The 13,609-nt window shown below is 37.6% G+C and overlaps 1 protein-coding gene across 1 annotated transcript in view; it reads left to right on the top strand.

The window, feature by feature from the left end:
* The first annotated feature begins 4,462 nt into the window (after positions 1–4,462).
* The window catches only part of abcb6b (ATP-binding cassette, sub-family B (MDR/TAP), member 6b), a 29,821-nt gene continuing 20,674 nt past the window's right edge, over positions 4,463–13,609 (top strand). Inside the window, exons 1-13 of the mRNA XM_056251665.1 lie at positions 4,463–4,829; positions 5,708–5,906; positions 9,223–9,315; positions 9,419–9,611; positions 9,741–9,862; positions 9,972–10,081; positions 10,182–10,247; positions 10,328–10,453; positions 10,548–10,624; positions 12,187–12,250; positions 12,869–12,954; positions 13,046–13,103; positions 13,218–13,322. Coding sequence (XP_056107640.1) covers positions 4,740–4,829; positions 5,708–5,906; positions 9,223–9,315; positions 9,419–9,611; positions 9,741–9,862; positions 9,972–10,081; positions 10,182–10,247; positions 10,328–10,453; positions 10,548–10,624; positions 12,187–12,250; positions 12,869–12,954; positions 13,046–13,103; positions 13,218–13,322 — 1,389 coding nt within the window. The 5' untranslated portion in view covers positions 4,463–4,739. The remainder of the gene's footprint in view (positions 4,830–5,707; positions 5,907–9,222; positions 9,316–9,418; positions 9,612–9,740; positions 9,863–9,971; positions 10,082–10,181; positions 10,248–10,327; positions 10,454–10,547; positions 10,625–12,186; positions 12,251–12,868; positions 12,955–13,045; positions 13,104–13,217; positions 13,323–13,609) is intronic.

The raw sequence follows: 13,609 nt of genomic DNA on the forward strand, positions 1-13,609 counted from the left end.
GCGTTGCTGTTATTAAGTTTGTCCTCCTATGATGTGTCTGCCGTGTGGGCGTATGATCGCCAAACGTTGATTTTAATTCGTTCATCTGTGACCAAGTGTGGCGGCTTTTGTACCTGGAGTGGCTTGGTCGAATCAACCCTGTACCGCTGTCCACCTGCATCGGCCGTCTGCATGCGGGAAGGAGAGGGTCTTGAGAGACGTACTAAAAAGCGGAGCAGAAGGAGAGGAAAAAGGGCTGGGAGACAGGTGCATCTCAGGAGACTCTGGAGGTTGGAGCAGTGCTGTGCTGTTTCCTGAGTGCCGTGTCTTCGCCCCTTGGTTCCGATCGTCTATAGCGGTCCGTTTCTTCTGCCCCTGAGAGTTTGTTCGACCGGTCGCGGTGTGTGCGACGAGCACTTGAGGCCGCTGCCGCGTACCTCTGTCTCTGCTCCTGGTGGTAGATCTGCTCCGCTTAAGATGGCTTTGTTGAATGTTCGATCAATCAGAAACAAGTCATTCCTGCTCAATTAACTATTCACTTATAAAAATTGGGACTTTATGTTGTTGACGGAGACATGGCAACGGAGTATGGAGTTTTCCCATTTGATTGAACTCTGTCCTGTGGAATGTTCATTTATCAGCACACCAAGGCTCGTGGGCCGTGGGGGTGGACTTGCTGTTGTCTACAAAAATCAGTTTATTTGTCAGTTGATGAACTCCAATACGTACTTGTCCTTTGAATTACAGGTGTCTAAGGTTGGTGGATCAAATTCTTTTTATTGTATTCTTGTTTATCGGCCTCCTGGGTCTTTGGGTCCTTTTCTAAGTGACTTTACTGACTTTTTATCCTCCATCATTAAGTTGAATAGAGTTATTATTGTCGGTGATTTTAATATTCACGTGGATAATGCTGCATGTAATACTGTTTTAAATTTTTTTAATTTAATGGATACTTTTAATTTTGTTCAACATGTCTCTGGTCCTACACATGATAAAGGACACTTGCTTGATGTAGTGTTTTCTCATGGTTTAAATATTGATGATGTGTGTACAGAGGATGTTTATGTTAGTGATCATAAATGTGTTTATTTAATCTTGCGTGTAACGAAAAACCACTGCCGGTCAAGCGGGTGTCTTGTTCTCGCATGGTTACCCAAGTTGCTGTTGAAAATTTCTCGACCGCTTTTGATTCCAACTCGGTTATTTTCTTAAATGACATTGACAGTTCTGTACAGTCGTTTAATGATCACTGCACTTTGTTACTGGATAAAGTGGCTCCATTTAGGAATCGACATATTCCCGTGGTTAATACTTCTCCATGGATAAATGATGTCATTCGCAGTCTCAGACGTGTGTGTCGGAAGACTGAACGCTTGTGGAAATCTACGCGGCTCCAGGTTCATCGTCTGTATGTTAAAGAGTTACTGTCTGATTTACATGAGATGATCAAGGTGGCCAGAGAGCTCTATTTTAAAAATTTGATTTCAACTTGTAAAAGGAATCCTAAGACTTTGTTTGACACTATTAATGGTCTTGTGTCTCCTGTTATATCATCTGTACCTGTTTTTTCTAACGATGATTGTAATAATTTTTTGTCTCATTTTTTGGGTAAGGTAATGGCTGTTAGGGCTAGCATTTTACCATCAGCTATCCCCTCTGTAATTATCACAGAGCGGCCTTCAATTTTAAGCTCTTTTCAGTCAATATCTTTATAATGATCTTATAAAGATAGTTTGTACGATGAAACCTTCCCAAAGTCTGGCGTATATTTTGCCTCACTTAACAACTATAGGCCTATTTCTAAGTTGCCCTTCATTTCTAAAATCCTGGAAAAGGTTGTGGCAATGCAGTTGAATGATATTTTGGAGACTCATAACATTTATGACAAATTTCAATCAGGTTTTCGCAAAAATCATTCTACTGAAACCGCCTTACTCAGGGTATCAAATGACATTTTGATGGCCACAGATGCGGGGGAAATGTTCCGTGTTGGTTATGTTAGATCTCAGCGCAGCGTTTAACACGGTAGATCACTGCACTTTGATTAATAGATTACGCTATTTAGTAGGTATTTCGGGTTCGGCTCTGGATTGGTTTTCATCTTATCTGTCCGATAGGACTTTTTCGGTATCTGTTGGATCCTTTATGTCTGATTCTGTACTTTTGTCCTGTGGTGTGCCACAAGGTTCTGTGCTGGGCCCTTTGTTGTTTAATTTGTATATTGCTTCCTCTTGGACAGATTATTAATAGTTTTAAAACAATTTCTTATCATCTATAATGCAGATGATATTCAGTTACTTATTTCGTTTAGACCTGATAGTCTAAATAAACTGTCGGTTCTACAGGATTGTTTAGTCTCCATTAATAAATGGATGGCAAACAATTTTTTGCAACTTAATAAGGATAAAACTGAAATGATGATCTTTGCTCCTGACAATATTATACCTAAGATTAAGCAGGTTTTGGGGGTTTCAGCCACTTCAGATTGTAATGAGATAAGAAATCTAGGTGTCTTTCTGGATAGAGCCATATGTTTTAACAGTCATATAAAGTCTGTAGTTCGCTCATGTTTTTTCCATCTTAGGAACCTTGCTCAGATTTGATCGGTGGTCTCAAGAAAAGAGATGGAGATGCTTGTTCATGCCTTCATCTCGTCACGTTTGGACTATTGCAATGTTCTGTACACTTGTTTAAATAAGTCATCTATGGAGCGACTACAAGTTGTACAAAATGCAGCTGCAAGGCTTTTGACGGGTACCAGTAAGTGGTCTCATATAAGACCAGTTCTCAAGGACCTTCATTGGCTCCCAGTTGAATTCAGAGTGCAGTTTAAAATTGTAGTTATCACTTATAGAGCCTTGCACGGTCAGGCACCTCTCTATATTGAGGATCTTTTATATAAACATTCACCGGGTAGGCTCTTAAGGTCTTCTGGTCTGGACCTCTTACTTGTCCCTAGAACACGTCTTAAGACTAAAGGGGATCGTGCTTTTTGTACTGTGGCACCGAGGCTTTGGAACTCTCTTCCATTAGCACTGAGAACTGTGGGTTCTGTTAATTCTTTTAAAAAACTCCTGAAGACGCATCTTTTTGGACTTGCTTTTATTTAACAGCAGTGGTTACTTGTCATTTCATGTTTGTGAAGATTGTTTTGTGTGTTGTGTTATGGTGTATTTATTGTATGCATGTTTTGATCCTTTTTATTAACAGATTGTAAAGCACTTTGTGACTTCTTGTCTGTGAAAGGTGCTATATAAATACATTTTACTTACTTACTTAAAAAACAACACTTGAAATCAGCAGTAGGTAAATTAGAGCAGCATGTACAGCATACATGTAGACCTATGCTTCTTATTATCTTCATTCACAGACAGTTAGGCCTATATTCTTCATCTTTGTGTGTATAGTGGTGTTTGTTAAGGCCAGCATCACTATTAGGAACGGCTCTATATTAGTGGTTCATGAATGAATCTTTGTGTGTTGAATGAATCTTTTATTGAATGAATCATTCTGACTCGTTTGTTCACTAAAGTCTCTTATTTTTGAAGTGCACAACTCTAGTGCCTTTTCCTGCCTCCACAGACTGACTAAAACACATAGTGTGGCTTATGAAGAAGCTTTTCATTGTTTGTGAATCTACTTAATGAAGGTTTGAACGAGACAAGCTTGTTTGTGAATGAAGATACATCCTATGTACATATTTATGTTAACTTTTTTTTATAGAAATAAAAAAAATTTAGCTGACAAATTAAAGAAAAACTAAGGTTAGATAATAACTTTTTTTTTTTACATGTAAACCAATACATTCTCATAATAAATAAATAAATAATGTCAGACTGATTTTTAACCTTTTTAAGCCTTACATTCTGTGTCTAGACTAGGCTAAACTGCCACGTAACCTATTTTGACGAGTCGGATGGATCATATTTAGTGGGGGGAAAAAATAATTAAACGATAATTCATCGATCAGTTGGCTACTTTTACTTTTAATACAGTACTTTTTACTTTTAACTACATTAAAAGGTAACCTTTGTAATTTTACTAAAGTAAATATAATAGCATTACTTATTATAATCAAAGTCTATATCTAATAGCTATCATATAAAATAAGGCACGCGACCCTGCTCTCTCATGTGATACTTGATACGTTTCTCGGCGCTGTTAAGGATGGACCAATCACAGTCATTTCCAATTAATCGGTAACTCATTTTTACATAAAATATTATAGTAATTGCTGTGTTGCATATCAATTTACATTTCAGTTAACAATCCGTGGAATGAGAATTAATTTAAAATAGTATACATTGTAGATTACACAACTTTATTGAAACCAAAAAAGCCATGTGATTTGATTGAGAATCTGCCTTTCTGAGCCGCATAGCGCCCTCTAGAGGGACATTATTTTAGAAATCGCAAGCAAAGCAACATTTGCTGCTCGAAACGAAAACTATTCTTTTACAACACCTAAAGAGAGGAAAACAGTCGTTTCAGTGGTTAAAAGCGTCAGCGTTTTCATTTAACACACGAGCCACATGACCACAAGTCTACCGGTCATGTGAAAGTTGCCCATATGATACGCAGCGCGTTTCCCGTTCAGCTGAATACAGACGGTCAGTAACGTAATAGAAAACAGTACACGCGCACACATGCACTTTAAATCCTAATGTCAGCGCAAATCCGTAGTAGACTGAATACACTCGATGGAATAATGCATTCAGACTGTATTTGTGAGAGCTTGATTGTTTATACGAAGTCAAACAATGGCAAACAAGTACTCTAAACGACGAACGAAACGAAATGCACTGGGAAATGAAACAGAGCAAGAAGCATCATTTGCCCTGACTGTAGAGGTAAGAATAACATTTCATCGTCTGCCACTTTTTTTAAACCCTTGTGCATCAATTTAAAAATGTTACTCTGAGGTACTTCGAGGACAAAAATGTCAAACAAAAAAAAAAGTTACAGAGGTTTAAGTTTATGAAAATGATTTATGAACTTTTGTATGTGAAATATATATGTAATAGAACACGTTGAACTCAAAAACTGCTAGAAAAATCCAAGCCATAAATCAAACAAGTTGTGTTCCAAATTTGAGGTTTATATCTCGAAAAAATTTGCTTTCAGTAAGATTTTGTTTGTGTGCAGTTCCAATTTTCCCCATTGGATGCCAGCAAAGCTCGGTGGTTTTGTGATTTGCAGTACAGTAGAGTTTTTCTCTCCTAAATATTACACGCACACACACACACAATTTTTTTTGTTACACGCATACAAACCACATTCTGACATCCATACCAACACACCCACACAATTATTTGCATAATTTATCCAATTGGCTCTATTATACGCAGAAGCAGAAAACAGGAAAAAACAAGTATTTGCTTTACAGGCCAAACCAGAGAAAATTACACCAACTGGTAAAAAATTATAATTTTTTTAACCCTTGCCAATAGAATGAAAGCCTATTAACAAAGACTGTATCATTTTATAGTTAAATGGCCCTGGGATTAAAAATTGCAGTTTTAATGGGTTTCAAAGTGTAATTATTCTGTGTACCTAGTGTAAAATAGATTTATTAAAGGAAATGGCGGTGAAATAGTAAAATTCCAATAAAAATGTATGCAGTTGACATTAACACAGGCAAAATGATCAAAAAGACAAAAATGTCCATAAGGACGCCCAAGGGTTAATTTCATTTAATTGTATTATTTTGTTTTAAATTCTTTTACAGAAGCCTCAAAGACAAGGCCCTGGGGAGGTGATCTCTAGCTCAGCATGGCAGGACATCAGGAGGAAAGTGTGTCTGCTGGTGCCATTCATGTGGCCCAGAGGAAGTGTGCGGCTGCAGGCTCTGGTGATTCTGTGTGTCGGGCTGCTTGGTCTCGAGCGCGTCATCAATGTGTTTGTACCCATTTACAGCAGGAATATCGGTGAGACTAGGCTCTTCAGCCATGCCTTTAGAATTCAATCAAATGTCTGTATTAATTTTATTGTCATTCCACAGCATGGACAAAAATGCCCCACCTTAAAGCAGACCTTGAATGAATCTATTTTTTTTTTTGTATTTTTTTTTTTTTGTCTTTATTATTTAAGGGTTTAAAATACAGTAAAAACAATAATATTGTAAAATGATATTGCAATTTAAAATAACTGTTTTCTGTTTAAAATATATTTTAAATGTACTTTATTCCTGTGATGGCAAAGCTGAATTTTCAGCATCATTACTCCAGTCTTCAGTGACAATTCAGTGTCGGAAACCGTGATACAATTGTGTTCTTTAATGAATAGAAAGTTCAAAAGAACAGCGCTTACACAGTGTCTGGCTAATTATTGAAAAAGTGAAAATGTTGTTCTGTCTTGTGTTATTTACAGCTACTTTTGTATTTGTATTTTGTATATTGTTTTAACACAAAGCCAGTTGGTTCAATTGACATAAATGGATGAAATATATACTTGGAAAGTCCACATAAAGATTAAAAAAAAAAATACTCTTGAAAATAATTTCTATGGGGCAAATATTAATAATAAATAATAATAAAAAAATTATGAATAAAAAAAATCTGACATTGCCCATATATTCCTGTTGTTGTTTTACAATTGCTACGACGCATTTCTCAAAACTTGTGTCACTTTTTCAAAACTCTTCACACAGTTCCCCTAAACAACTTGGCACAGCAGTTCATTTCACTTCACATCCAAAATGCACTAAAACTACAAAGACACTTTATTCATGACTGAAATCAAGCCATTCTTCCATAACACTAAAAGGTTGTCACCCAGCAAACGCACTTTGTCACTCATAAAACACTGACTGTCACTACCTAACACACAACCTAAAAACACTACCAGGTAGCATTACACAGGGTTTTCTTTTGTAAAACTTCTTTACAAAACAACAATTGCATCTCTCTGCTGTTTATAACTCACTGCAGTATGTTACATGGTCAATGTTTACATTCAAGTACAACATTTTTCCTAAGTTTTCCCCAAATGAAATTGAACGACTAAAACTTAGGTGTTTAGCTACGTCTAATTGTTTTAATAGTATTTCAAAGTTATTTTTAGATTCAGAATATATTTCAGTATGTTATAGACTGATGTTGTGCTCACTGTGTGAAGAGTTTTGAGAAATGCGTCCTAGCAAATGTAAACAAAACAACAACAACTGAAATCTAGAAATCTATCCTAGTGATTGTGAAAAAACTGTAAAGCTGAAAACCCTTTCACTTTTTGTTTGTTGCATTACCACACGTGACCAGTAGAGGACAGCATCTTTTAACATTTGCCCTGTGGTGCGCAACATTTGTGCATTAGTGAATAAATGATTTAATTTGTTTGCAGAAATAATTGGAAAGGCATGCAACTGTGCTGAGGGCATTTTTAGGTTTTAAAAAAGGGTATAACAGATACATAATTCAAATGCTACATATCTAAAATGGCTAAAAACAGAGATATCTGTTGATGAGGAACTATATGTAAAGGCAGCTTTGAAACAAGTCAAGAATGTATATGCGGGAGCATGCTTGTGAAGTCAGGTTGCCCCTCCTTTGCCAGTTTTCTCAGCCCCTTGTTGTGGGCCAGCTGGATGGGTGAGCAGCCCCTAAAACCTCCCAGAGAAGTCAAAGCCTTTGGTTCACATAAGCCAAGAAGTATCGAACTTCCACAAAAGAAACGTGGGACAAAACCCAACTATGCTAAACTCTTCTGTGGCTCAAGAAACTTTGTTTCCACCCTTCATTCTGTTTCTTTTTTTTCTTTCTTTCGCCCCCATTTTTGAAATTCCCTGTCTTGATTCATTTATTCATTCTCTCTTATCATCCTCGCTCTTTAAGTGTACGCTGTTCATTTGATCTCTTCCTGAAGTCGGTGGTGTGTGTATGTGCTTCATTATCAGAGACGAGTAACCGCTTTGCATTTGGAGGCACATGAAAGCCACGCTAGGAGAAAAGTGAGCTTTTGTGTGGCAGAGACAGATTGAGAGGGGTAATAGGGGAGGTCACCAACCCTGCCAGTCACGATTAGGGGGCATTAGGGGCTTTTAGCCGAGTTAACACGCTGGTACAAGGGCCCTTTTGTCCGCAGCTCTTTCTGCCCCTATGCCAAGGATAAAAATCAGCTCTCTCACCATCCAGTTCTACTCCCCCAGCTCAAGAGAGAGGAAGAGAGTTTTTGCTTGTGCCCTGGGCATTTTCTTGTATTGTTTTGATTTTTTTTCCTCTTTTTTTTTTTTTTTTTTTCAACCCTCCACCTTTTTTCTTTCCTCATTCGGTTCCGAGCGCACGATCAAAACGTCCATGAATGTAAATGAATCGCATTGAGGATCTTTCTCAGCTCCCAGGACAGACCTATGTGTTCGCTTTTTAGATGCATTATGCTGTGGCTCCTGGCTCAGACGGCATCCTTTTGGATGTTTTGTTGTGGATTCAAGTCAGTGAGTTAGCGGTTTTGGGCATTTGTTAAATTTTGGTGTGTTGAACTGAAGTCATGTAGTTATGCATGACTCAGGATGTTAAAGTTTTATTGTCCGTGTGTGATTAAAGGGTAGATGTTCTGCACACACTCATTATTAATAGGAAAACACAGCAGTGAAATGTGTTCTCAGTATGTGCTTCCCATAGAGAGCCTTGGGGATATTCATGCAGTTAAAGGGATAGTTCAGCAAAAATCTTACTGTTCAAAAGTTTGCAAGGATGCATTAAATAGATCAAAAGTGACAGTGGAGACATTGATAACGTTTGTATGTATTTCTTTTTCAAATGCTGTTTCTATTCATCAAAGATTCCTGAAAAAAAAACGTATCAAGGTTTCTACAAACATAAGCAGCACAATGGTTTTCAACATTGATAATAATAAGAAATATTCCTTGAGCAGCAAATCAGCATATTAGAATAATTTCTGAAGGATCATGTGATACTGAAGACTGAAGTAATAATGCTAAAATTCAGCTATGAATCACAGTAATATTTTAAAATATTAAAGTAGAAAACTACTTAGAGTTTCACAATATTACTATTTTTACGATCAAATAAATGCAGCTTTGGTGAGCGTAAAATAATTTTCAAATATATATATATATATATAAAATCTTACAGACCCCAAATTTTGAATCGCAGTGTATGAAAAAGGTTTTTTTTTTTTTTTTTTTTTTTTGCTAATCCTGACTCAAAACAAGAACATTTACCAGTTGAGCCAGCACATGTGTTAATGCACTCACATCTCTGTGTTTCTGCATTTTTAATATTCCAGTGAACCAGCTGTCAGCATTGGAGAGCTGGAGAACCCTGGCCATCACGGTCTGTGTTTACGTCCTCCTTAAGTTCTTGCAGGGCGGAGGGGTAGGTGAGGGTTGACATTCATATTGATATTGTAAGGAAGAGGCATATGACGGTGGTTTTAAACAATACAGCTCTGTACAAACCATTAACTGTCTCTTTCCGCTCAGGAACGTCAGGGTTTGTCAGTAACTTGCGCAGCTTCCTGTGGACACGTGTCCAGCAGTACACCAGCCGTGTGGTGCAGGTCCGTCTTTTCGGTCACCTGCATGACCTCTCTCTGCGCTGGCACCTGGGCCGCCGCACCGGAGATGTCCTGCGCAGCATTGACCGTGGGACCTCCTCCGTCAACAACTTGTTAAGGTCTGATGATTTCCTTTGATTTTCTCCCTATTGCTCTTTTAAAGAACTTGGCTAGTTAGACATGCTATGCATTAAAATGCTCAACTCTTTTTTTTATCTTTAAATATTCATTATTGATTTGTGTTACAGCTATATTGTGTTTAGCATTGTACCCACTATTGCTGACATCGTCATTGCCATCATCTATTTCGTGACGTACTTCAGTGCCTGGTTCGGCCTCATTGTCTTCATTTGCATGTTCTTCTACCTCAGTAAGTGCAGTACTTTGATTTGTGCTATCAGCACCACACTTCATATTATAAGAGCTGACATTCAACAGGCACATTTTGATGTCTAGTTCAATTTGACATTTGTTTTCAGCTCTCACCATCATCATCACTGAATGGAGAACCAAGTACAGGCGGGAAATGAACACACAGGACAACAATGCCAAGTCAAAAGCAGTAGACTCACTTCTCAACTTTGAAACTGTAAGTGACCAAATGCCATCACACTGTTTCCCTAGGTTGGCCATGGAGTGTTGTTAAGTGTTAAGCTTGCAAATTTTACAAAATGTGTCATACCATTTAGGTGAAGTACTATAATTCAGAAGGTTTTGAAGTGAGGCGCTTTGAGGATGCTATCCTGAAATATCAGGTAATACGATCACTTAAACTTTGACTTCATAAGCAGTTGACTGGAGGAGAGACACTGAGTTGGATTCTCTTTCTGCTCAGGCATGTGAATGGACGACCAATGCTTCCCTGGCCCTGCTGAACCAAACCCAGAACCTGATTATTGGATTGGGGCTGTTGGCCGGATCGCTGCTTTGTGCATACTATGTTACAGTGGACAAGTTTCAAGTACAGTAATCACTACTCATAAAATGTAGAAATCTAGTTCTTATTGATCTTGAGCATAACTTTTGTTGTTCATGCGCTGTTGTTGCTCTCATAGGTTGGTGACTATGTTCTCTTTGGAACATATATTATCCAGCTCTACACTCCACTCAACTGGTTTGGTACATATTATAGGTAAGATTAGAAAAGGAGGATCTGGGGCGCTCGCTATATTGCTAAATGTATACGATTTTTCATATCAACAGAAAACTATACCGAGATAACCTGGCTTTTCTTGAGACTCCCTTGCTTCACGGAATAGTAATGATATGCTAAAGCCCACCCGCATTTTAAAGTGATTGGTTACAAGGTAGTCTTTTTTTCACTGAAGTTTTAAGGAGAAAATACTCTGCAATGGTGTTGACTTATGAATTTGCACATGGTTTGTCTTAAAGCATATTATAAACACCACATAAACATATAAACAATATTAAAAACTTTCAATTTTCACCACATGGGAACTTTAAAAAGAAAATGACAGGCATTAGTGATGTTTGATTGTATGGCAGTTCTTGCCAAAGAATCTAGTGTGTGAGAACATGTCTGCTGAATGCTGCCAACAAATTTTATAATTATAAAATTAAATAAACGATTTGAGTCGTTTTTGTAGAGTTGTTACTGAATTTTGAATTTAGCAAAAAGTTACGCCCCACATGCTCATGGCCAATTATTGATATTAGTCATTAGTGTCACTTCAGATTGCTCCCTAGTTATATGTATTCTATACTGTATGTAGCTAGTGTTATGTTGTAATGCTTAATATTTGAAACAACCCAACAAATTCATTAAACATTATCTTTGGGGATTTTTACATAAGTTGGAGGTTATCATAACTTTAAGAGATTATTTACGATGATTTTTAAGAACATTCTTTTCAGGAAGTTTTGTCTTTAAACCAACAATCTTAAGAAATGTTTTGGTAATACAAAATATTCTTAACTTTATTATAAGATAAAGAAAATAGAAATTAAAACGAATTTTATCCCTCTGAATGTTTTGTGAATCTGTCCCTTTGAATCTTAGGATGTGTTCACAGTTGGCAGGTTTGGTTTGATTAAACTAAACTCTGGTGCGGTTCATTTTAATAAGTGAAAGCTGCCATTCGAAACCATGGTGTGCACCAAACAAGCGGACCCAGACCGCTGGTCTCTGTCTGCTTCCAAACAAACTCTGGTGCGGTTCAATTGAAATATGAATGCAACACGGACCAAAGACATCTAAACGAAGAAAAAACAGGACAGGTGTCACAAGATGCGACCAAAAAAGGACATAATGCTGAAGCATACCTGGTTCTTCTCATCATAATGTTGCCCATTACAGTTCAGCACAGGTGTTGGAAATACAGTCTCCTTACAGGAGATCTTTGTTTGTGTGTAACGGAGGAATTCCTGACGCTGTCTGACTCCTTTACACATTTTATAAGCTCTTTGTGAGGTTCTCAGCTGGTAAAATACTATCATATGTAGCACATACGTTCCAAAACGTTTCATAAAAGACTTTTTGTTTTATCATTAGGTTTGAACCAGGACTAAATGTTTCTTTTTCTTTTTTTGATCTGGACCAAGAGAACAGCACTACAAGTGAACACACCCTAAGATTTAGTTTATTTATTTTCTTGCTTATATATTTACAATTCAGGCAGTTACCAAACTTTTCAGTTCCTTGACTTATTTCATTGCGCTGTTGTGTTTGCACAGAATGATCCAAAGTGCATTTGTTGACATGGAGAGCATGTTTGATCTACTAACAGAGGAAAAAGAGGTGAGTAGTCACTAAAGATAGACTACAGTAGTCAACATTTGAATTGGATCAAAAAAGTTCTTCAAAGTTGTCCTAAGACAAGAACGGGTAATGTTCAAAATTCATGTATAACTGATGAAAGGTTTTGATCCACTTCAAATGTTGACTACTGTAGTTTGTACAGCACAAATACCCATCTAATCGATTCCTAAAAGCTGCATTGCGCCCCCTCTGTACGTGCCAGCGTTGGTCTTGTGGGCCAGTGAGTGTTGATTTATTGTCATGACCTCCTGCACTGACTCAAGTTACCCCCATCCTTTGGGAACCCTTTCCCCAAAGTCACGCAACCAACAGCCAACCGTTCCTCGACACTCCCACTGTCTTTAGATTCCATTCATATGCAAATAATCTTATTTAATCTTCGCGTTTCTTTTTATTTATTCCCAAAAGCTGTCGCAGCGAATTTGCTGACTGATTCTTGAACTTGACCAGAAAGAGGCCTCAACGTTTTTGCCAATAAATCAGTTTTAATGCATTCTTCAGGTTTGCTTAATTCACTGCCATCCCAGTGCCCTTCTTGTCTCCTGTGATACAAGCCCAGATTGCTTTTTCTAACTTCCAGATTCCTCTCTGCTGTAGGTAAAGGATGATGTGAATGCAGGAGACCTGTCGTTCACAGAAGGAAGGGTTGATTTCCAGAACGTGTGTTTTAGTTACACTGCTGGGTGAGTCATGCTAATATTTATAAAGGCAGATGTTTAGGTAGAGCTTTTTTTGTTCTTGTTTTTACATCTGAATCGTTTTATTTCCTGACAGAAAAGAGATTCTCAGTGAAGTCTCGTTCACAGTGATGCCTGGTCAGACAGTTGCACTGGTAAAATGTTATCAGAATTCTACATTTGTGAATATAGTGCACCAAAACTTTTACAGAATAAGAAAGTGTGTAAAGGTGCAAGATGTTCACCTCCGCTAATATCTTATTTAACAGGTTGGTCCTTCCGGATCAGGAAAAAGCACCATCATCCGCCTGCTTTTCCGTTTTTATGACGTGCAAGGAGGCTGCATCCTCATCGATGGTCAGGACATCTCAAAGGTCAGGAAACAGGACAACAGACATTTTTATGGTCAGGTGAAAAGCTTCTATCCACCTTATTTTTCACATAAGAGCGGGTGTGGCCATTTGCAAATTTAATGTGTCTGGCTTCCGGTATCATCCACTTCCAGTAAAATTTAGCTATGTAAAACAGCTTGTTATGCTGCTTGATATTGCAAACCGTATTATTTTAAAATGTATAGTCGTAATTATAAACACACTGTTTTATAGCACAAATAGTTTTACATTTTACTGCATTATTCTTCTAGTTATTTACCTATAGTGGC

The sequence above is a fragment of the Rhinichthys klamathensis genome, unplaced genomic scaffold, assembly GCF_029890125.1.
Source record: "Rhinichthys klamathensis goyatoka isolate OS25496 unplaced genomic scaffold, OSU_Roscu_1.1 h1tg000088l_1, whole genome shotgun sequence".
Lineage (NCBI taxonomy): Eukaryota > Metazoa > Chordata > Actinopteri > Cypriniformes > Leuciscidae > Rhinichthys > Rhinichthys klamathensis.